At 45.6% G+C, this 23,179-nt stretch overlaps 1 protein-coding gene across 17 annotated transcripts in view; it reads right to left on the bottom strand.

The window, feature by feature from the left end:
* Positions 1 to 23,179, bottom strand: part of MACF1 (microtubule actin crosslinking factor 1) — a 301,663-nt gene that overhangs the window by 76,525 nt on the left and 201,959 nt on the right. For 16 of the 17 annotated variants that reach the window (XM_082229489.1, XM_082229488.1, XM_082229497.1 and 13 more), the window contains 8 exons: positions 22,617 to 22,773; positions 20,920 to 21,037; positions 16,417 to 16,479; positions 14,914 to 15,155; positions 13,023 to 13,152; positions 10,909 to 11,108; positions 8,005 to 8,500; positions 5,867 to 7,338 (listed from right to left, as the gene is read on the bottom strand). In XM_082229489.1, coding sequence (XP_082085615.1) covers positions 5,867 to 7,338; positions 8,005 to 8,500; positions 10,909 to 11,108; positions 13,023 to 13,152; positions 14,914 to 15,155; positions 16,417 to 16,479; positions 20,920 to 21,037; positions 22,617 to 22,773 — 2,878 coding nt within the window. The remainder of the gene's footprint in view (positions 1 to 5,866; positions 7,339 to 8,004; positions 8,501 to 10,908; positions 11,109 to 13,022; positions 13,153 to 14,913; positions 15,156 to 16,416; positions 16,480 to 20,919; positions 21,038 to 22,616; positions 22,774 to 23,179) is intronic. The other variant, XM_082229491.1, reaches the window with a different exon arrangement.

A 23,179-nucleotide genomic window follows, 5' to 3' on the forward strand; every position in this document is an offset into this window, starting at 1 on the left:
TTCAGGTTTTAAGGTCTGCACAAGCCACAAGCCCTGTCTCCTCCATAGCATCCCACCGACTGTGATCTTCATCACAGACCAAGCACACCTTTTTGACCGCACCAACCAAGTTCAGACAGCAGAAGCAGTGATAGAAACTGAAATACTGTATGAAAGCTAGGAGCTAAATGGCACCTTAAACCTAGGTTATGGATGCAACAACGGAATGCCTAGGTGTGCTTTTTTATAACAAGAATACAAAGCTGAAAATGAATGAACTGCAGCTAAAATATTATGTTCATTTTTCACATGGTTTAGTCCTTCCCCTGCCCACCCCCCTAACATTCTTAAGAGGGTCTCTTCTCCAGTCTTCAGAGAGTAGCTGGAAGTGAGGAGGCAGAAAAAGGTCGTCCTTTCCTTCCACTCTGCAGTTTTAATCTGAAATTTTAGGTGTAGTACTACACCCAGAGCTCAGAAACTGCTCACGCTAATGAAATTCCCTGTGACAAAATGCGCCTAGAACAATGGGAGTTTCAAATACTGAGCAGAAGCACTCACCAGGGACATCCGTCCCTCTCTCACAAAACTCACCAAGAGTCCAAGCCTGAGCACTTTCCATGAATCATATCAACACTATTTGGCCTGGGGTGGATTTGGTGAGCTGAGATTAAGTCAGCAGCAACCCATCTCTGCCCCTATCTCATTAGCCGGCATTAAGCAAGGCATAATTCTCCCCTTCCTCTCTGCTCCACATCTGCAACATGGGGCAGTAACAAAGGCTTATATTCCTGTGACATAATTTTTTTTCTTACCACTTTTAATACTGAATTCCAAATTGTTGCAATTGTTGGTGAAGGGCAGATAATTCTAATATACTAGCACTAATTATACCACTGGACTGGTTTAAAGATTACAGAGATAATGTGCTTTGAAAATACAAAAAGTGTTGTATAAATGCTATTACTAATTCAGTATTGGCAGTTTTCATTTGAGAAGCAATTTTACTCTGGAGTTATTGGCTGCAAGTCTTTGCAACAGATGTGACTTGTCTAAGCTGCCAAACAAAACCAAAACTGAATTTGATGCTCTCCAGATCTGGTGAGTCCCAGGGACATTCATGACTCTTTCCCCTAGCAAAGATCCCCCTTCATGCCATCACTTCACCTGAGGCATCACAAACATGAAAGCATACGAAAGGCTGTGCCAGCAGCAGCCTTCTTGTTCTGTGTCCTGGCTGTTCTTGTCGTGAGTGAGCCGCCCAGGGACGAAGGCCATGTAGAAAAGGACAAGTATTGCCCTTTCAGGGACCTAATCAAGTATATTGGTTCAGGCTGTAAATACTTCCAGGTGAGGCCTGACCTATTGCACCTGAGCAAGAACCAGGCTCTGAACTTCTGGGTTTGTCTCCCTGCCATCCCCCACTGCTGCCCTTCTGCCTGCACACACATTCCAGTCCTTCCCCTTTGGACTAACTTTGGAGAGCAATTGGCTTTGCCTTTGGCTCTCCAGTGAATCTGTCCCAGTGTTTTCTCCAAGTCTGGCCCCAAACCTATGAGGACTTGCAATAGGTGCTACACAGTCAAGTGCTACAGATGCTCAGCTGCCCACAGTCAAGTGCTAACAGTTGGGGATAGGAGAGATCAATGAGCAATTGGGAGGATCAGCACAGTGTAGTGGTCAGAGTGCTGGAGACTAGAATTCAAATCCCTGCTGCGTCATAAAAGTCACAGGGTGACCTTGAGCAAGTGACCAGCACTCAGCCTGGCCTACTTCACAGAAGAAGCTTGGAGGATAAAATAAGGAGGGGTCAGCTCACCCATGAGGCAACTGCCTTAGGTGGTAGGATTCGGAGGGCAGCAAACCCAGCCTCCAAGGAATGCATCCCTGCAGCTGCTGTCATGGTGGCATCAACAGCTGAAGCGTACACCTTAGAGACAAAATCTGCCCCCCCCCCGGCTGTCTCTATAGCATCCTCTTGGTGAATGGGTGCTGCTGCTGGTCTCCTCTACTCTTGTTTACTTACCCCTTCTTCCCTGGTGGTGGTGGGTGCCATTTTGTGGTTCACCTAGGTGCCAAAATGTATTGGGCCGGTCCTGGGGCCAGCCTTCAAAGGATATAAAGAATTGTCTCCAGGACAGGAATAACAGAGCGCTCAGTGACTGGGAACAGCACTTGGAAGGCTGCACGTTGCTCACACCACCCACTAAGCACCTGCCTCATATCTAAACGCTAAGAAATGAACGACTATTTTGATAGTTTGGGGGGTGGGACTGCAAATTGTGTCAAGGATAGCCTTTTCCTTCCCTTCTTAACACTTCCCTCTGCCAATCTGCAGCCTCGACAGCAGCAGCGAGGGCAACAGACCAGAGCAAAAAAAGCAAAAGGAAGAAAAATCAGATTGTGAGGGCCCTCTTGTCTTACATAGGCTGATTCTGATGGGAGTTGCAGCACCAAACATCTGGAGAGCACCAGGTTTGCAAATGCTGCAATAGGGAACTCAAGGTATAAAGCAAGCTTGGGGTTTTTATTTAAGGGTGGTGAAGGTAAAGTCAGGAGAAGGTAAACCAATTTTGCACTCATAGGATGTTTGAGAAGGGGGATACTCTGCTCTCCAAGCTATGGAAATGAGCCTCAGGAGAAAGCTCTGCCCAGTCACAGACCCTCTTGTGGGTATAAATATAGCCGACAGAGACAAATCCTTTCCTCCCATTGTTCTAACTTCCTGTGAGCTCAGCACAACACAGATCCCCCTTATCAGCCAGCCGGCTGCCAATCCTGGTTTCTGCAACATGAGAACAGCAGAAGAAAGTCACAGAATTGCTGCAAGCTCTGGGAAGAGAAGCTTCTGAGTTGGCGCCTTTCCAGTCTCTGCCCCAAAGGAAAACACTTACAAGCCCAGGGTGTGATTTCATGTAGATGAGGGAAACCATTCAAAGTTCTTTCCCCCCGCAGCAAGTTCAGGAGGTATCTGAACCCTCCTTTTGTGTGTGTGTGACGAAGGACAACTATCATAGTGACCCGGTCCTCTCATCACCAACTCTGAGTGAATTGCTTTATGAGTTAAATTGTTTTTTGTGTTGTTATTTTGTCAAATCAATTTGAAACTTTTTATTGTATAAAGGTAAAAGGTAAAGGACCCCTGGATGGTTAAGTTCCGTCAAAGGCGACTATGGGGTGCAGCACTCATCTTGCTTTCAGGCTGAGGGAGCCAGCGTTTGTCCACAGACAGCTTTCCGGGTCATGTGGCCAGCGTCACTAAGTCACTTCTGGAGCAACGGAACACTGTGATGGAAACCAGAGCACATGGAAATGCAAGAGACCACCACCAACATCATCATCAGGAACAAGCAAGTTATGCAGTCCTTCTGTAGTCCTGGTAATTACCAGCACTTCTTCATCTTTGGTTAAAAGGTAGGACATTTACTGTAACAACTTCATGGTGAGTATTGGCAAATACCAGCACCAATTTTTCTAGAAAAAAACACACTGCTAGTGCTGAACAGAATTTCAGGCACTTTCTAGACCTTTCAGAGACTCTTTTGTGAAGTGGCCTGGTGAAACCTAATAAGGACTTCCAGAGATCAGGTAGGAGTGTGATGTGGAAGGGCAGGGGAGCCTTAGGTGACCTGTAGTGTTCTCAATAGTTTATAGTCTTCATCCTACAGCTCCCATCAGCCCCAGAACCAGACAGGCTACCCATAGTTAGTCAATATAATCTCCCTCCTCTCTATCCTTTGAAAACTTGAAATCTTGGAAGCACAACAAATTTCACATAATGTTCAAATGATGCATACACATAATGTTTTAATTCTGTCTTTTAAAAATATGATAACTTTTTAGATTTTTCTTCATTTTGTTTCATGTCAGTTTTAATGTAGGTGTTTATTGTGAGCTGCTTTTGTAAAAGAAATAAAAATTAATAAGTTTAATAAAAAATAATAATTTATTCTGATTGAAGGGTTAGGATTTCCTTGGTGCAGATGATATACGTTACCAGTTACTAGAACTGGAAAAATTGGGGAGTCCACTCCCTAGGCTCTGTATGCCATCAGATACAGCCATGCAGTTCAGTATTGTGGACCCCAACCCTGTCAAACTTGCTCCTGACTGAGATTAGACAGGCCCCCTCCCTACCAAACTTGAGGTGATTGACAAACACTTTTCCTGTTTCAGCAAGCATTTTAAGGTAGGCATTCTAGGATGAATTATAATTGCTCTTATTCTTTGTATGGCTTAAAAAAATCATTTTATGTACATCACTTAGAAATTCTAAATATTAACCAGTATAATAAATAAATAGCTATTTTACTTGTTATAATGCACCCTGCCTGATTTATGCATCATAGTTGGGCAGAAATTATTAAATAGATAAACATATCAAGGGTGAAATTACAGAGGGTCCTCAAAGCCTTCTACTCTTCACACAGAAAACCCGAGTCACAGTCCTTGCCCCTTCCCAACTTTTCCATATCAGCCAGGACAGCTAGAGGACAGCTCCTTCTCAATGTAAAGTTTGCTCAATCTCAGTTTCCAATCAAAGGCACTCAGGCTAGGAGGAGTCCAGAGCCTTATGCTTAACTGAGTCAGCACCAGATGCCCAACTGAGATCAATTCATGGTGTGATTCACTGAGATTGTTAAAACGTCCCCTGTCTTTCCTGGCAAGTGGAAAAGTTGTGTGTTCAAGTCAGTTGCCACAAACAGCGAGCCCAACAAGGCAATTGGCTCAGAGTTCTTGCACAACAATACATCCTCAAGAGTAGCATTTCTCAGACTTCTGAAGAACAATTCACTTTTGCAGCCAGCAAGACTTTTGTTTAAAGTAGAAAAGACACACCCTCAGAGGATGTTCCTCCATGATTTGTGATTCATTGATCTGGGTCCAGGCTCTGCAGTGGGACAACAGCCAGTCTGTTTCCTCAGAGGAAACTGTGGCATCTCTGCATTGAGAATGGTTCAACAATTCAAATTGCATCCAGTGCTGGGTTGTGGCAGAAACTCCTGCCCCCACTGGATGAAGAAGGTAAGGTCAGTGCACCAAGCCATACAAGGAAGCCTCTGGCAACCTCCCCATGAAGTGAGCAGAAGAATACAGAATTATTTGATGATTTAACTGATTCACTTCTCATTCTGTGGTGTAGGAGTTACTACTACAAAAGTAACAAAAGTGCAGTTCATTATGTCTTAAAGGTAAAGGTAAAGGGACCCCTGACCAATTAGGACCAGTTGCGGACGACTCTGGGGTTGCAGTGCTCATCTCGCTTTACTGGCCGAGGGAGCCGGCGTACAGCTTCCAGGTCATGTGGCCGGCATGACTAAGCCGCTTCTGGCGAACCAGAGCAGTGCACGGAAACGCCATTTACCTTCCCACTGGAGCGGTACCTATTTATCTACTTGCACTTTGTGCTTTCGAACTGCTAGGTTGGCAGGAGCAGGGACTAAGCAACGGGAGCTCACCCCGTCACGGGGATTTGAACCGCCAACCTTCTGATCGGCAAGCCCTAGGCTCTGTGGTTTAACCCACAGCGCCACCCGCGTCCCTCATTATGTCTCACATGCTTCTAAATATCAAGAGCCTTTTCACAGAATACCTGTGGCAGCTGACAGCTGTTAAAATATTCAAACCTAATTCAAGTTAAATATTTAGCATAAGTAATCCAAATAAGTGGAGGGTCATTGACCGCTGTGGGTTGTGAGGGACAGATGTTTTTTAAGCACAACATATTAAGTTTTTAGTGTGTTGCAATACATGTATACACTAAGATTTAATGAATGAAGAGCCTCCTAAATTGGACCACACAAGTTGCTCATGCGAATGAAAGAGTCACCCAGTCACCAGTAGATTCAGCATTAGCCAGAAGCTACCTGCAGCATAGCCAGGTCCTTACCTTGAAATCTGCCAGCTGCTGGCTGATGACCTCCACTTCTGTCCCAACGACCCACTGCAAAGCTTCACTGTCTTCTGCTGTGGCTGTCATGTAGTTCAGCTCCTTTAGTTTGTCATAGAAGTCCTTGACGCGAGCCAGCGTTGTGTCCACCTGCTCCAGGCGACTTTTGCCTCTTTCGTTCAGTTTGCCACATTGCTTATTTAAAGTCTCCAGCTCACGTTTCAACCCTATGAGGTCAGGACTTCCTTCATCATCCAACATCTGCCTGCATTTCTCTTCAGAAGCTTGGATATCCAGCCTCAGCCTCTGAAGTTTGCCCAGGAATTCATGGACATCCTCTGCTTGAGACTGCAGGCTGTCCATGTCTCTCCCAACAGAGCCCATGCTGTCCAATTCGTCATCTAGGTCAGCCAGCTGAGAGAACATCTCCCGAACATGATTATTAAACTGGCCAATCCCTTCAAGCTTGCTCTCCATAAGTTGACAACATTCGTTAACTTTTTGCTTGACTGCTTTGAAGTCTTGCTGGGCGACCTCAGCTTGACTTAAGAGATGGGAGGAGTCGGACCCATCTGGAGCATCTTCCACCAGGCCCCGGGTGAAATTCCTCAGGTAATCCACCTGGGGTTCCAATGCCTGGATAACCTCCTGTTGGGCTCTCAGCTTCTCCAAGTTCTTAGTGCTGCAGGCCTGTGGGCCAAGAGCCTCATAGATTTCCAGCTGATGCTTTGTCCCATCTAGTTTCTTCTCAATGTTCCTAAAGCTTTCTTGGAACTCCTTCAGCCTTTGCGACATTTCTTCCAGGGAACCGGTCTTTGCTTGGAGTTCCTCTGTAATAGCGTCCATCTTCTGGTTGATCCCAGCTTTCTCATCCCTAACATCATCCTCATCCATTTCTGATGCATTGATGAGGATATCAGCGGCGCTGTTCAGCATCTCCAGAAGGGAACGGCGCTTCTCCACATCGCTCAGCATAGCCTTTGACCTCAGGAGTGTGGCTTCCAGTTGCACTGGATCCAGAGTGACTTCCAGCTCTAGCATCTTTGACCTGCAGTCCTCCACCCACGGGAAAAGGTCTTCCACATGACGCTGGTATTTCTGAGCCTTCTGTAAGCAGTCCTTGAGTTTAGCATGTCGGTCTGCGATCTGTTTGCTAAGCTCCTCCCAGTTTGCTTTCAGGTTGACCAGCTGGCTTTGCAAACTGGCTCTCTCCTCGCCGGGATGAATGGAGTGAAGCAAAGACTCGCCCTCTACCACAATCATTTCATAGGAGCCCCTGTGCTGGTTGAGGCTCTTTTGGAATTCTTCCTGCTCCTGGATCTGAGACTGCAGCATCTCCAGCTTAGCTGAGATGGGCCCGCTCTGTGCCTGCTGCCTCAGCTTGTCATCCAGCCAAGTGTGGAGCTCATCAAACATCTGTTGGAATTGCTGGGAGCTGGCAAGCACTGTCTGCAATCGATTCATCCGGTCACCTGAAAATTGGAGGAGGCAGGAATACATTGTTAAGACATGCATTTCATAAAGCTAGGAACCTCTCCTAATGTTCCTGATGCACAAACCTACATTCCAGTCTTTGTAAATAAGCACCTTTCAATGAAAAAGCAAATTGGTATACCATTAAAGGTAAGGCAATCTTATAAACCTAGGAAGCTACAAATCACAGAACATAGGGTCTATTCAGGAAAATTTAATTGATTCTGTAGGATCCCCAGAACATCTGTTTCCTTAAAAAAAGCTTTCTAGACCTTACATTTACATAGAGGCAGTGTCAAAATGGGATGGGGTGGCATTCGAATTCTTTTTAGAAAGACAAAATGGAGCCCAGCTAACCATCCCACTTCTTCTACTCATGCATTAGGGAAAAATACACCTGAGAAGTGGCATTGGCTGGGGCTTCCTATTGGGCCTGTGTTGGTGACACACTGAGTTTGCTTCATAATGTGTGGAGTAGCCCTGAGGTTAAGCCTTTCACCACATCTAGTGAGCCAAGGATCTATTGGGTCCTTATTGCCCACACAACTTTCCTGGCTGTTGGGAGTCCTCCTTCTCGACTAAATGCTGTTTGTGTTTCTAAATTCTGCAAATGGTGTTATATAGCACCTGATGACCCCATGTTTTCAAATGATTCATTTCCATACCTGCCAAATCTTCGAGCCCTTTGAGAGGGAGGGCCACTGTCTCCAAGCGCTTCTTCAGCTCATCCTTCAGGTACTGCTCCCCAATGAGGACTGAGAGCTCATCACATAGGGCCTGAGCCTCCGTGATCTCCTCTTCCAGCTGTGCCAGGTTGGACCGGATTTCACTCGTTTCTTCCAGCTGCTGCTTCACAGCCTCCGGCTGGGTGCTAATGGTGGACTGGGTGCTCAGGCACTGCCCAGCAGCCTTCACCTTCTCAGACAGCCCCTGGAGCAGCTCTTGGTACTGGGTGCTCTTGACAATGGCCTGGTCGATTTGGCTGGAGCGTGAGTTGAGCCTCTCTGTGAGTTCAGTCCACTTCTGATTGACAGCCTGGAGCTCCTCCTGCATGTTGCTGATGGATGGAGACCCTTCGCTGGGGCTGGTGAGTATCCCTTGGGCAGCCTCATTCAGCTGATCATACTGGGGCTTGCGGGACTCAAACTCCTTCAGCATAAACTAAAATGGGGGAGGGCGGCAGAGAAACAATGCATAGGTTTTTTAATGAGAGACCAAGATGGTTAAAAAAAAAGATGAAAGAAGCCAAGGAGAATGCAACCATAGCACTGTCAGTCTTGGTTGCCTAATAAAACACTTTTTTTAAAGCACCAAAAGAATGGCTGCCTTCTTTTTATATATATATATAATTTTTATTAACAGGCCAATCAAATCACATTAATTCCAAATCACATTAATTCCAAATTATACAGCCAGATTTTTAAATTTTTGTTGGGGGTACCCATACATCAAGCTCCGAAAGGGGACCAAGAATGGCTGCCTTCCTAAACCTGATGAAAATAATGACTTCATGTTACTTCTGGGCCATTTTCAAGGCGTTACTATTATATACTGGCATTAACAGCCTGGGACCAGTTTACTTATAGGATCACCCTATATATGCCCACTCAGCTGCTTCGAACTGTGGAACTGATACTGTTACAAGTGCCGCATAATGCTCATTCTGCAATAAATCAATTTTTAGATTGGCAGCACTTACACTTTGAAATTCCCTGCCCATTGACATCAGGCTGTACAATTTCTGGTGCCTCCTTACTTGATTTTAACTGCTTTTATTGATAACTTTAATGTTTCTTTTAATTTTTGTAAAACCACTTAGAAGTTTTTTACAATCAAGCAGCATATATGTGATGTGATGTAAGCAATGCCTTTCCTGAGAATATCAGTGGTTTCCAAACTTCCCATTTTCACATTAATTAATCTGAGAACACGTTCTACCCCTCAATACACTGCAAAGGATTCTAGGGCAGAGGTGGACTTCAGGCTTGTTGGATCTAATCTGTTTTTTCACCAGAACCCCAAGATCTACCAATGAGAGCCGGGTGCAAAAGACATGCAGGGTGCCTCCAGACCATCCCTATTTGGGGCATTTAAAGTGGATTAAAGGGTTCAGTCACCCAAGTGCAACAAATCCATTTTTTACACAAACTCCAATTTATAAAACAAGTCCCACTTTGCAGCACAGAAAATGATGGGGAAAACTGTGGGATGAATGATTGACTAAGAGGAAGATGTATAAATCCCCTGGAAGCAAATCAGGGTGAATGCAGAAGAAATGCTAAATGGCATATATACAAATAAATCAGAAGGAGTACACAATGAAGACCAGACATAGTTGAACCACAATGTAAACAAATTAATATGAGTGCTGAATAAATGGAATGTCTGGAGGAGCCCATAGTCAGAATTAAATACCAGGGGGCCTCTGAGCTTATTCTTTTCCGAGCTCAGTCCTTTTGCACAAAAAATCCACTCCCTGTTAGCCATCTCCATTTCAGCAGCTAAATTAGGTGAGAAAAGTCATTTTGTTGTTGCTAATGTTGAACAACTGAGAGATCAACCAGTTGCCGACCCCTGTTCCAGGACACTCTCTTGGTTCTTGCAAGTGGATCCTGGAGCACACCTAACATTTCCCTGAGAGTGCACACTGGAAGGTAAGTGGTAAACGAAAGCTTGCCTGCCATGCCTGATTTGATTCTGAATGAGAAACCCCTGATAAGCTTCCAAGGAAGTCCAAGGCTCCTTGGAAAGCTGAGGTCTGAGCAATGAGGCAGCCAAAGATGAACTGTCCTCTTCATTGAGGAAGATACATCCAATGAGCTGCAAAGGAATGTGATGTCAGCTGATGAATCAATTAAACAAGTTAGTCTGCTGCAAGAGTTTAGGTTGGCTGACACACAACTAAAAGCATATTGAGTTGCTATAAACCATCTGTAGAGTTTCTGGAAAGAAGCTGTGGGAAGTCAGCTTGAAACAGGATTTCAGCTTTAAAAAAATGTCAGGGATGATGATGACATTCAAAAGACATTCCACTCCCCTGCCTTATTTGTCCTGCTGCTGCTACAGTTCATATAAACAAGTTGCAGACTGAGAGTCAAACTGTATAAGCATGGAGATCTCCCGACAATCCTACCCTCTCGAGCGTTTGACTGCCTACAGGCCTCTTCTTAGCAGCATGATTCATAATCCAAGGGAGAGGAAGGCAAATGCAAGAGATGAGCCTGCTGTTCAATGAAACTAAGCATTTCTACACAAGCACCCCTTCTGTCAGGGCTAGTGATCTGGAGCTGGGAAGCAGGTAGGCAAGGACAGGCACCCTGTGCTGCTCAAACTGATGAGCCAGGGGACAGGTGGAAATATATCAGCCCCTTGTACCAACTGATCATTGCTGGGCTAGAAGCTGCGATTGCTCAGGCCATCTGCAATGGTGACAGTGCAGTGCAAAAGGTCAACAGTTCCCTCTCACTGGCAGATGACCAGCATGGTGCACTCTTTTAGTCACTTCCACCTGCATTGACCGCATACACTTTTCAACCTGGTTGCATAAAATGCCTTTGCTGGCTTCTCACCTGAACTTGCTGCTTCTGTGCATTCAGCATGTTGGGATCGATGGAGAGTGGGCCCAGCACGCTCATCATGAGCTCCTTCTCCATCAGCCAGGGACGCAGCTGGCCCTCAGCCACCTGGAAGCTGGCCAGCTCACTGGCTGATTTCTCCAACTTCTGCTGGCGCTCTGCTGTCACCTGGTTGGCATGTGCCCACCTGGAATCTGAATGCCAGAAACACCATGACTGGGTACATTCCCTCCACAAAGGCTTCCATAGGACTCATTGGCTACAGGTGAAGGTGGACCTCTAAGGGAATTTTTAGGACTTACCTGATCAGGTATTTACAGCAGGAGTGGGAAAACTCAGGCCCGTGGGCCAAATGAGGCCAGGTCTCCCCGCCCCAGGTGACATGGGACCTAGGTGGTTGGGACATGGTCGTCACAGCATGTAGGCATGTGTGTTTGAATATGGGTGTGATGTGAGTGTGGGGTGGCCTTGCCCTGTATGGCTAGAATGTGGCCCCTGGAAGGTTAAGTCTGTCCCTCATGATTTAACTGAAGATACTGCAGACTGAACCCAAAATTTAACGCAGGTGCACACTGTGTCCTACCCCCACGCTAAGGGCTCCCCCTACCCACAAAATGAGGTGGTGCACCTGATCTCAGCTGAATGGCAGAGCCTCCTCCATGAACTTTTGGAAAGATTCCACGCAATGCTTTTCATTGGCCCAGTTCCTATGCAAACAGGGAGTGTCTCCTCTCAACAAACAGAGGTGGAACTGCTCTTAAAACTGCTCTTAAAAAAAAAGTTTTCAGGGGAAAATTTTGGCAAATAAAGCAGTTTCAATATTCTTTTGCAAATATGAATTAGTCTAAGCAAACATTTAAAATGTCACGTTTCATCTTTCTGGGGGTGGTGGTGGGAAATCACACAGCATTCCCCCAAAATAACAACAGTAAGACTGCAGTAGCTTGGGCAAGCTGACAGGCACAATTAGCTCTGACACTCATTCAAAAACCAGATCATGCTTTGTGCTAACTAACAATTTCTGGCTGCTTCAGAACTAAAATGTCATTATAAACTGGCCAGGACATGAGCCTGTTCTACCCAGATTTGGAGTGGGATGTGCAAGGGAAAGTCTGGAAAAGGAAACACAACCAAATATGAGGGTAAGGGAACTCTTGACTATAAGGCATGCCCACAACTGCAGGCTTCAGAGTCTGCAACTGCTACACACTACTCAGGAGGGCCTTGTGCAACTCCATCTCTCCAGCCAGTGTGGATCCTCTGTTGCATGTAGAACAGGGAGTGGGGTGGAGAGAGACCATGCACTCAGCCTGGGAGGGGCTAGAGCTCCCAAATGGAAAGAGCTGCACATTCCAGTGGAATAATCCACTGGGCCAACCCTGTGGGAGATGAATGCACACCCACACACATGCACTTAGGATGGCCCCTTTTCTCACACCAAGGATAACTGCCTAAGACACACCTCCTCTCTCAGCCTCTCCACCCCCCCGATTGATGAACACTCTTCTCTGCCTGCTGCACATGCTTTCTCCACTTAACTCTGTGATAGCCTGCTTTGTTCAGAAGCAGGATGTGCTGGCCTGCTTGCCACTGAAGAGGTTTATCTGATGACACTCCAAGAACGTTAGTAACACAATTTCTAAATGACTCCCCCTCCCCAGCCAGCACAAGCCATTTTGCTTCTACAAGCAAGGACAAGATGGCACCCCTCATTTCATACCCAGATGCTGACTGGACTGGTAGCTGAATCTTATTTTGATACTGGTGATAGGACAGCATCGTCCTGAGTGTAGCAGGCTTCTTTAGGGGGCGCAAAGGAGGCTGCTGTCTGCCATCTCACTGCCATTCCCTGCCCTTCAGCATCTGCCATCTGAGGCAGCCAGCTCTCATTCACCTCCACAGCACTAGAGTTAAGAGAACTTTCTGGACCTTTGGCTTCCTTGTTATGCTTTCCACACTTTTAATTTAGCCTACAGTCCTTTCCCGACTGCCATGGCACCACCCACCACACAGTCTATATTTCAGCTGAGCTCTGCTTTGCCTTTCTAGAACTGGCTCAGTCTTGCTCAGCCCCAGATGAGTTTCTCAGAGGTTTCTGGGTCACATACTTAAGTCCTCCAGCATCCGCTTCCAATTTCCTGCTTCTGGTGATTCGGGATATTTCTCCAGGAGTCCAGAAAGAGACTCTTTTGCTTTCTGGACTTTCACAGCGTTCTGCTCCAGCTCAGCCAGAAATGCCTACAGAGTCATGGGCGGGGAGGGGAGAGAGCCACAAGAGACAATTGCAATATTATTATTATTCTTAGAAACAGAATATGGTTTGTTTGTGGATTTGATGAAGCAGCAGAAATCTCAAGGTGTGGGGTGGACGGGTGTGTGGGAAGAAAAACAGCTGCCATTTCCAAGGGATTTAAGTGCCACATGCATTTCAAACTGGGCCTGTTCATGAAGGGCAGAATCTAGAAAATACTATAAAATAAGCAAACTTTGAACTTTTCTGAAAAAGACAGCACACCCAACAACACTTCCACTGGTAACCAGAAATATATTACAGGCCATAATGCAAAGCCACACAATAATAAACTCTCAGGGCAAGTCAGTTTGAAAAATGCACAATAATTTTTCACAACACATAAAAATGGGTTTATAAACGCAGCTTTGTAAAGTATCACCAGTCAGATCAACTCTGACTGATTGCCAATCCTGAGAGACACTGCTTCATTCTCCAGTTTTGTTAAGTCAGTTACAGTAGCAGATTTCCAAATTTGGACTTACAGGGCTGCAAGGCCACCATCCAGTCAGCCATGTTATCCAAGGGACCTGTTATCTTTAAAATACATTCATCAGTTTCAGATGGCTCTTCAGAAGTGTTTGTTAGCATTGAACCTTTTGTCTGCTTAGGGCCACACTGTGCCATTTTGGCTGGGCCTTCCTCTTTGACAGATCAGATGAACTTTGCTCAGTTACTTCCTCCATGTCTGGTGTCAGGAATTTACCTTCTTGTCCTCAGATTACTGCAACACGTTATACATACGGCTGCCTCTGAAGACGGTTCGGCAACTTCAGCTGGTGCAGAATTCAGCAGCCAGACTGATGGTTTGAGTATATTACATAGCAACCAAGATGGTTTGAGTATATTACATAGATACTGGCCTGACTGTACTAGCTGCCAGTTAGTTTTGGGGCCCAATTAAAAGTGCTGCTTTTGACCTATAAAGCCTACACGACTCAGGACCGCAATACTTTCAGGACTGCCTCTCTTCATATGAACCTAACTGGGCCCTGAGATAACCATCTGAGGACCTTCTTCATGTGCCTCCTCCATGAGAGGAACTGAGGGTGGGAGCACAAGAACAGGCCATTTTTTGCAGTGGCTCTCTGCTTGTGGAATGCTCTCCCCAGGGAGGCTCACCTGGCGCCTTCATTATACACCTTTAGACGCCAGGAGAAAACAATCCTCCTCAACCAGGCCTTTGGCTGATTACACCCAATGCCCTTTTTAATGTGTTGTGGGTGGTGGATACTTAGTTTGCTCTTGCTTTTATTATGCATTTTGTATTTTTATTTTTTTTGGTGTTGCATTTTTATATTGTGAACTGCCCTGAGATCTGTGGATGGAGGGCGGCCTACCAACTTAAATAAATAAACAATAAAATAAAAACACTTTCCCTTCTGCACTCCCTTTTTAATGCTACGTCTGGGGCTCTGCTTACTTTTTTTGATTGCGCATAAAGGCCTTAAACCGCCTGTGGTTGTCACGGTGCAACTAGATTCTTGCCATTAAGCTCAGTGGCTGGCCATGCACCAGCACCAACAGTTAGATCAGCCTTATAAAAGAGAACCTCCTGTGCCAGATCTATAAAAATGACCACTTCCAAATTGTGTATCTTTGTCATAAGCTATTTCATATATGGACGTTCTCCCCTTATATTATCACAAACTGCTGCAAACAAGGTAAGGAAGCAGGATATCAAGGTACGTATGAAAAACAATAGGAACCTTGTTATGGTCCGCCTGAGCCCTCATCGTCTCTGACTTGGTAGGTGAGGAGGAAGCTTCCAGTGCGGTCAAGGCCCGCTCCTTTGACTCCAGCCACTTCAGCACGGAGCCCACCTCCTCCTGGACATCTCTCATCTTGGCCAACATGGAGGACAGCTGCTCCTGGTGCCCCCGTAAGGTGGCACCAAGCCCCTCATACTGCTGGTTGACATCTGACACGTCACACTGGATCTCTGTCAAATCTAAACAAAACAAAACAAAAAGAGAGAGGGGGAGGACTGAATCAGAGCTGGAGAAATGATTTCATTTCCATGTTGATGGTAATATAAAGATAAAAAGTTAGAGATGTGTTCATATGGACAAAGACAGGACACCTAAGCAGATCAGCTGAGGTGATTCCAGGGGTACCTGTGCGGTTGTACCTGTGTGGTTCACAGGCACACTACACATAACAAATGTGTGCTTTCCATACATTCTGATGGAAGGCAGGGCCAATGAAGTCACAGAAACAGGAAATGCCAAGTTATTCGCCATGCATTCGAGAACAGACCAGACATGAGTTCCAAAAGGCACTTGAAATAAGCCAGTCTTCTCTACCCTGGTGCCCTCCATGTGTTTTAGCCAACAACTCCCATGAGCCCCAGTTGCATGTGGTCCAGCAACAGGTTGTGGGGAGGCTGTTCTAAACCCTCTCCCAAAATATTCACCTCAGACAGAAAAACATTTTGCTCTTATTCTGCAAGTTCTCAGTATTTGCTCTGACTACCACCATCTTGGCCTGAGGAGCAGCAGACAGGCCTCACAATTTGGTTTGAGGTGAAGCAGCCAGACTGTTGTGAGAAGGTATCCTCCTTGGACACCAGGTGAGGCTTGGGAGGGGGTGGGAAAAGACCCTTGCAAAGCTTTTACTCTGCAGCATGCCCTCTCCCCTCCCCACAGTTCAAACAGAGGTGACACATGCTCTGGGGTTAGAGCATCACCTTATTTTCTCCAGCTGCTTTATACCAAGTCAGACCATTGGTCCAGCTCACTCAGTGTTGCTTGGACTGACTGACAGCAGCTCTCCAGGGTTTCTGACAGAGGACTTTCCCACCTGGAGATGCTGGGGACTGAACCTGGGCAGGTGCTCTACCAGTGATATTTTACCTTGAATACAGGGGACAACAGTGGGCACCCAAACACAATCTCCATCCATAAGGGATAGAGGATGCATCGGAATACCAGCTGCTGGGAATCACAAGACAGTAGGAGAGAGCTGCTGCTATACTCAAGTACTGCTTGTGGGATTCCCACTGGGGCATCTGGTTGGCCACTGTGAGAACAGAGGGCTGGACTCGATGGGTCCCTTATGGCCTGATCCAGCAGCCAGGCTCTTCTTCAGGGCAACCAGCAACATGTGCCTCGGCCTTACCAACTTCCCTGTTAGTTTGAGAGAACAACAGGACAACACCAGCCACAGGACACAACTCACACAAGCACGCACAACAGTCTGGGCTCTCTCACCTTTGCAGGTGTGATATCCATTAACGCTGCCTACAGAACTTCCCCCAGCGGGCAGCACAGAACCTGAGCAAAACAACAGAGAGACAAGACAAAACGACAGAGACAAAACATGTTAGAAATACGGGTGTCTGAAAACACATGTAAGTGGTGCCCTTTGCAGCCATAATACAGCCCTTTCTAGGAGGCCACGAAGGGGCTATGTGCAAACAGAGACCAACATCTGAGAGGGGATGTTGCTGTTTTAAAGCTTCCACAGGACAGCTTCAGCAGCATCAAAGTGGTAGCCCAAACTTTTGAAAACACTGGGTCCCAAAGTAGGCGATACTGCCCTGGGAGCAGGATTGCTTAGTGGGGTGCCAAGAGGCAAATAGGTGGGGGGGGGTGAGGGGGACGCTGGAGGTGCAAATGACTACCAAACATTGAAAAGCTGGCATTTCTGGATCAAGTTCATCAGTTTTGTTGAATTAATTAAACTAAATAGATTTAATTGGATTTGGATTAAATGTGCAATTAATTGTTCCTGTTTTGAATTTTATTGTGCTATTAGTGGGTTGTGTAAACTGCTATTCTGAATAATGCTTTTAATAAGGCAGGGTACAGGGCACTGAGGATGAGTTTATGGAGTCAAGGGGGCAGTGGCCCAAAAAGGTGTGGGAACCATTGTTGTAATATGGTTAGAAATAACTCATTATACTTCTGCAGTGATTGTTGGTGTGGAAGCTCGTTAGCACATTTTTTGCTGTGGGTGTTTCATCTGGGGGGGACGTTTCCATGGAGATTGTCTGTTGCGACAACCTGACTTCTGCTGGATCCTCACCCAAGTGCAACTCTACCAGCTTGTTTCCGGCAGCCCCCAATACCAAACAAAAGGCCCTCATTTCCACTGATGGCCAAATGCCTGGTTCAGAGGAGATATTCTCTCAAAAGCTCTGCAAGCAAGAGACTGTGATTGTAGTACACATATCAGCCTAAAGAATCCATAATAACAATGTAGAACTCTTGCACAATACTTTTTTATCACCCTTGCATAAGACTTTTTTTATTTAAAACAAAACAAACAAACAAACAAAAAACAGATGGAGATGAATATTTCTCTCCACAAGACAAAAAAGCACAAGCCTCCATTATGCCCATTGAAAAATATGAAAACTGGCTGAAAACATTTGCTCTAGTGCACTTCCCAGTTTGTTGTTCGTTTTTAATTAAAGTTGTGCACTGGTACAAAAATATCGCCACACATGCCCAAATGTGGGCCATTTCACGGAACCTCTCTATGATAAAGGCTGTGTGTAAATAAAATCCCAACCCCAAATGTGGTTCACTGTTGTTTCAGTAGCAGATAGTGACATGTCACAACCTTAGCTTTGGGTGTTTGCCTGAAGCTCAGTTCCTTGTCGTTGCCTGGGTAACAACAAGGAAGACATCGAAGAACAATCTCCATGAAGTCATGTGGCTTGGTGCTGCAGCAGGAAGTAATCCTGTCACCTGGGAAACCAGTGTGACTGACCTTTGCATATATTAACGCTGTAAAGTGCGGAGCCAACAACACAAAAGCAGTATTTGGGTGGCTATTATGTTGCCCAATTCATGCACAAACTGAGCCACAATTCATTTTAGAATGATGGATGTACCTGGGAGAAAAAAGCCTCAGCATAAACAAAATTAGCACAGCACAAGACCACACAGCTTTCTCAATACTTCTTCCCCCACATTTTATTGAGTCCTGGGAACCAAATACCAGGGGGGGCTATATATGGTTCAGAGAACAGGAGGGCAGAGGTCTAATAAACCCCCAAGATCTACTAACAGACCTAGGTGCAAAAGACACACCGTGAGACTAAAAGAGAAGCATATTCTGAGCTAAGGAATTTGCTTTCAGAGCAAAGGCTGAACTGAGATCACAGTCCTAGTTGCCACAAGCACAGCAATTCAGACAAAGGGCATGTCCAGGACTCTGTCTGCTCGGGTCTTGTGGGTTCACTGGAACAGAGGAAGCTACCTTATAGAAAGCCGGACCATTGGTCCTTCAGCGGGCTTTCCGTGGTTTCAGGCAGGAGCGTTTCATCAACCCTCCCTGGAGACACCAGAGATTAAAAATGGGACCTTCCGCACATTAAGTATTTATTTAGTTATTTTAATTTATATACTGCCCTTCTCCCATAGATCTCAGAGTGGTTCACACAAAGCATGTGCTCTACCACTGAGCAGCAGTCAGCTGCTGCAACCTGAAGATTCAGACAAGGGGCGTGTAGAGGTGTGGCCTACGTCATGCTTGCTCATCCCTTGCCCTTCATGGATAATTACATCTAGGAGAAGAAGAAAATGAAGTGCCTGCATCCAGGTGGCAATTGATGGCTTTTAGGAGAGACGGTCTCTTGAAAACCAAAGTCACCTTAGGCCTCAAGGATGGATAACACCTGTTAGACAGGAGGGAACATCCTCTTCCTGAGCAAGGTGCTTGAGCAGATGGTGGCCACACAACTGCCACATTTGAGTATTATTTAGCTGTTAATCCACTCCCCCGCCTGATTCAAATCAGAGCAGAGTGGTCCACACCAGCACACATTTGAATTTGTACTTGAGGAACAACTTCAGTCATCCCCATTCATACCCAAAAGGCATTCCCTTTTGTGGTCATCCCTGCCTTCTAATTTGTTGATTCTATTATGCTAATTAAGTACCAACAGGGCATGTTGCTAATAGCTGCATGGACACCATGTTCTTAAAAAAAAAAAACCCCACCCAAGAAGTGTGCAAAAGCACAGTCAGGCAATTGTAAATTCTCTCTCGCAGTTTTCTGGTTTTGTGCAATCGAGGGGATCAAAAGGAAAATAGGGAGAGAGGGAAAGAAGGGGCATATATAGGGTTAAGCTCTTGACATGCCCTTACCAGCAGGGTGGAAAAGAAATGAAAGCTATTGATAATTCTCAGCACACACTTTTTAGGTTGCTGCACAATATATCTGTTGCAGCCATTTTTAATGTGGTTTGCTTGTGCAGTTTTCTGGTTTTGTGCAAATCTGACTAAGCATTTGGAAAAAAATTCTGATAGTAAGAGCTGTTTGGCAGTGGAACAGAGTGCCACGAGAGGTGATGGAATCTCCTTCCTTGGAGGTTTTTAAGCAGAGGTTGGATCTGTCATGGATGCTTTAGCAAAGATTCCTGTATTGCAGGGCGTGGACTAGATGACCCCTGGGTCCCTTCCAACTCTAAGATTCTATGATCAAAAGAAAAAAAGTTCTCTTCTGGAGTTTTCTGGGGAAAGTTGCAAAAACAGCTGGAAAAGCAACAAAAACACTGAGGAAGTTGTGGGCATGGAAAAGAGAGTAGCAAAAAGTGACAATTAATCTAACCACCCAAAAATACCAAAACAAATGGTCAGCGACTGCAAGTGGAGTGGTTTGGAATCTAATATCCTGCAAGGGAAGAAGTATTGAATTTAATCTTGTCCAAGGGTTACACGTATTAAATGGAGACGCAAACAGCTGCAAAAACACTGTAAACTCCGGGATGGACAAGCCCCCAATTCAATCTGGGTCTTGGCATAGAAACCAGATTGGTCACCCTGATAAATGATTTATGTCAAGAGAGTGATGGAAAAGTGCTACCGTACTGAATATCCAGGACCACTCATGACTTCCTGTATGTTCTAGGTCGCCTCTATAGGTTAGGAATTGTGGGAATGGCCATCCAGTGGTTTCACTCCACTTCTGGTGATTTCCAGAAGATGGCGCTGGGGGACAACTGCTCAGCCCTGTGTCATTTATACTATGGGGTCATGCAAGTCTTCATCTTTTTTTCTTTTTAGCCTGCTAGGCCTTTAAAATGTTTTACTACTTGAAATTCTGGTTTTCTGCTGCTCTGCTTATTCTTTTACTGTTTTTTTATACTTTTTATAGCAACTTGCTGTATTTTGCTGCTTTATGTGCTGCAAAAATCCTTGGAATCATGAATGAAGAGCAGTATAAAAATCCCAAAATGAGTATAAATTAAATAAATAGAGCAACCTCCACCTACTTGGTGCCCTCCAGATGTTTTGGACTAAAATTCCCATCTGCCCCAGCTAGTATGGTGGGGGCTGATGGGAGTTGTAGTTCAAGACATCAGGAAGGCAACAGGTTGGTGAAGGCTGCTCTACTTGGAATAGAGTACTACAGCTGAAGTTTCAGGCAGAAATGGGTCTTCTTGAGATTCTTTAACAAAGGTAGCCTGGGGACTGAAGTGCTCCACCACATCGCCTCTGACCACCAATGTGAACACAAAACAAGAATGCCAGAAATGGGCGAGATCTTCCAAGATGTTATGCAGAGAGCAGAATTGCTGAATCAGGACAAGCCTTATGGCTTATTCCCCAATCCATCCCCTGCCACACACCTCAAGTTTCTATGGTTTGGACAAATCAGCAACTGAAGTCAGGAGGGCTCACAAAGTGGAGGAAGGACTGTGCTGTCTCTGTGGTCTCCAAACAGCTTTGAAGACACGTGCTCCTGTCTCTCTCACCCACCTGATTTGGACTGGGCATCAGGAGCTGTAATCTCAACTATCAGGCTCTCCAAGGCCGTCCCCCTGCGGTTGATCTCATCCACAAGAACTCCTTTCCCTGTCCATTCTTCCAAGATCACCTGTTAAAGAGATCACAGTCAGGCATCAGAAGGTGGCCAAAGGCAAGTAGGGCAAGCCAAGACTTGGCTGGCCCTGGTGCACATTTATATCTGACCTATCCCTTTAACATCAAGTGAATACTTACAGCGGCTCACAAATTTGTCAAAACAGCAAATGAAATAACGTTAGAACATGGGAAACTATCAGAACAGATTTAAAGCATTTAAAATGCCAGTAAAACGAGTGTGTTTTCAATGCCTGCCTAAGGCTGGGCAATCAAGGGACCAGACATGCTGTAATCTGGATGCCGCAACCCAAGAAAGACCTCTCTCTTATCCCTACCTACTGATGGGTGAAGGGGGAGCAGGAAACATAAAGAAGGGGCCACAGCAGAAAGTTCTCAGGTAGTTTTCTATGGAAGGAGGCAATTCATGAAACACCAGGCTGGGCCCCAGGGAAAGGTATCCTCCACCAGTTCCACTGCACAAAGTACTATTGGATGCAGAAATCCAACATCTGGAGAACTTCAGCATCCATGTTTTCTTTCAAAACCCATAATGATGTGAAGACAGGCCTGAATAGATGGCCATAATCCTGCCAAGTCTCAACAGAAAAGCGGGGAGGGGCAGAGCAGCTTTTGCCAACCTGGTGGTCTCCAGATGTTTTGGATACTGACTCCCCTCAGTCCCAGCTATCAGGTTTGGAAAGGGCAAGCAGAATTTCTAGTACTCAGGAACTGGAGCCTGGTGCTCTGCATATCTCTTTGCCTCAGGTCAACCTCAGAAGCAGAATATATTTTGCAAAACAAGCAAACTGATACAAACCTGCAATGGCCCAGGGCACGGCCTGAAAGCACACAATGCATCAGTCTTGCTGATGCTTAACAGGTGTGTCTGCCCAGCACTTGGGATGCATCACCCACCTGGGCAGCCCTCTGGGTTAATTTAATTTAATTAGTTTATTGCAAAATTTATAAACCGCTCTGCATTCAGAGGCTACCTGATAGAACAAAAGACAAATATCATTTGCACAATGCCACAACCCAGATCTCAAGATTAATTTTGGGGGAGGTGCAGAATTGTGATTTGTTGGTTCATAGAGTACACCACAGCTCTGGCTATAGGGAACAAGGCAGAGGGCCTTCTCGGTAGTGGCGCCTTCCCTGTGGAACACCCTCCCACCAGATGTCAAAGAGAACAACAACTACCAGGCTTTTAGAAGACATCTGAAGGCAGCCCTGTTTCGGGAAGCTTTTAATGTTTGATGTATCACAGTATTTTAATATTCTTTTGGAAGCCGCCCAGAGTGGCTGGGGAAGCCCAGCCAGATGGGCGGGGTATAAATAATAAATTATTATTATTATTATTATTATTATTATTATTATTATTATTATTATTGGAAGACTAGAGAAAGCCTACAAGAGAGGGTCCCCCCAAGAGCTTCCTGTATTTGTTGCCGTTTCAGAGGAAAGTAGCCCCTATTCAGACCATCAACCCAGAGGCAGTGAAGCTCTTCTGTTTATGTTGTTGTGATCTCCCTCCCTCAAGAGCACATCTTCCCTAGCAGGCTCTGGGACTCTTTCCTTCTTTCTCTGCCCACCTCAATTTGCTGCATCCGCTTCTCCAACTCATGGGTGCCCAAAGAAGCCTCTGTGGCTGGGATAGTCGCCTCTGTTTCTTTCAGCCACTGCTTTGTGGATTCAACCAGTTTTCGGAATTCGTCCAACTGTTCTTGGCAGGAGGATGCGCCCTTCTCTCTGGGAAGTGGAGAGAAAGGAGGCAGGTAAAAAAGTGGGCCAGCTCTGCTAGCCCTTTTCCTAGCATGTATTCCATCAGATGAATTCTAAGTCACCGAGAAGTCTGCAACCACAGCAGGCTCAACCTCAACTCCTGCTCCCAAAATGTGTTGGGCTGCTGTGTAAGGAATTATGAGAAAAACAATGTCCAAAGTTCACTTAACACCTGCATATATGCCAAGTATTGTTACTGCTCCTTCTGCAACACTGGACCACCTATTTGGGACATTGTTGCTCAGTCCAATGGATTAAGGACTGAAAGGAAATCTCAGCCTCTTCATGCTCTGTTCTTCGTTCCTGGCTGATCAGGCCCTAACAAGGTTATCCACCCACCACAGAAAAGTGAGCAGACATTTAGACTAAGTTC

The sequence above is a fragment of the Podarcis vaucheri genome (assembly GCF_965113315.1).
Source record: "Podarcis vaucheri genome assembly, chromosome: 7".
NCBI lineage: Eukaryota > Metazoa > Chordata > Lepidosauria > Squamata > Lacertidae > Podarcis > Podarcis vaucheri.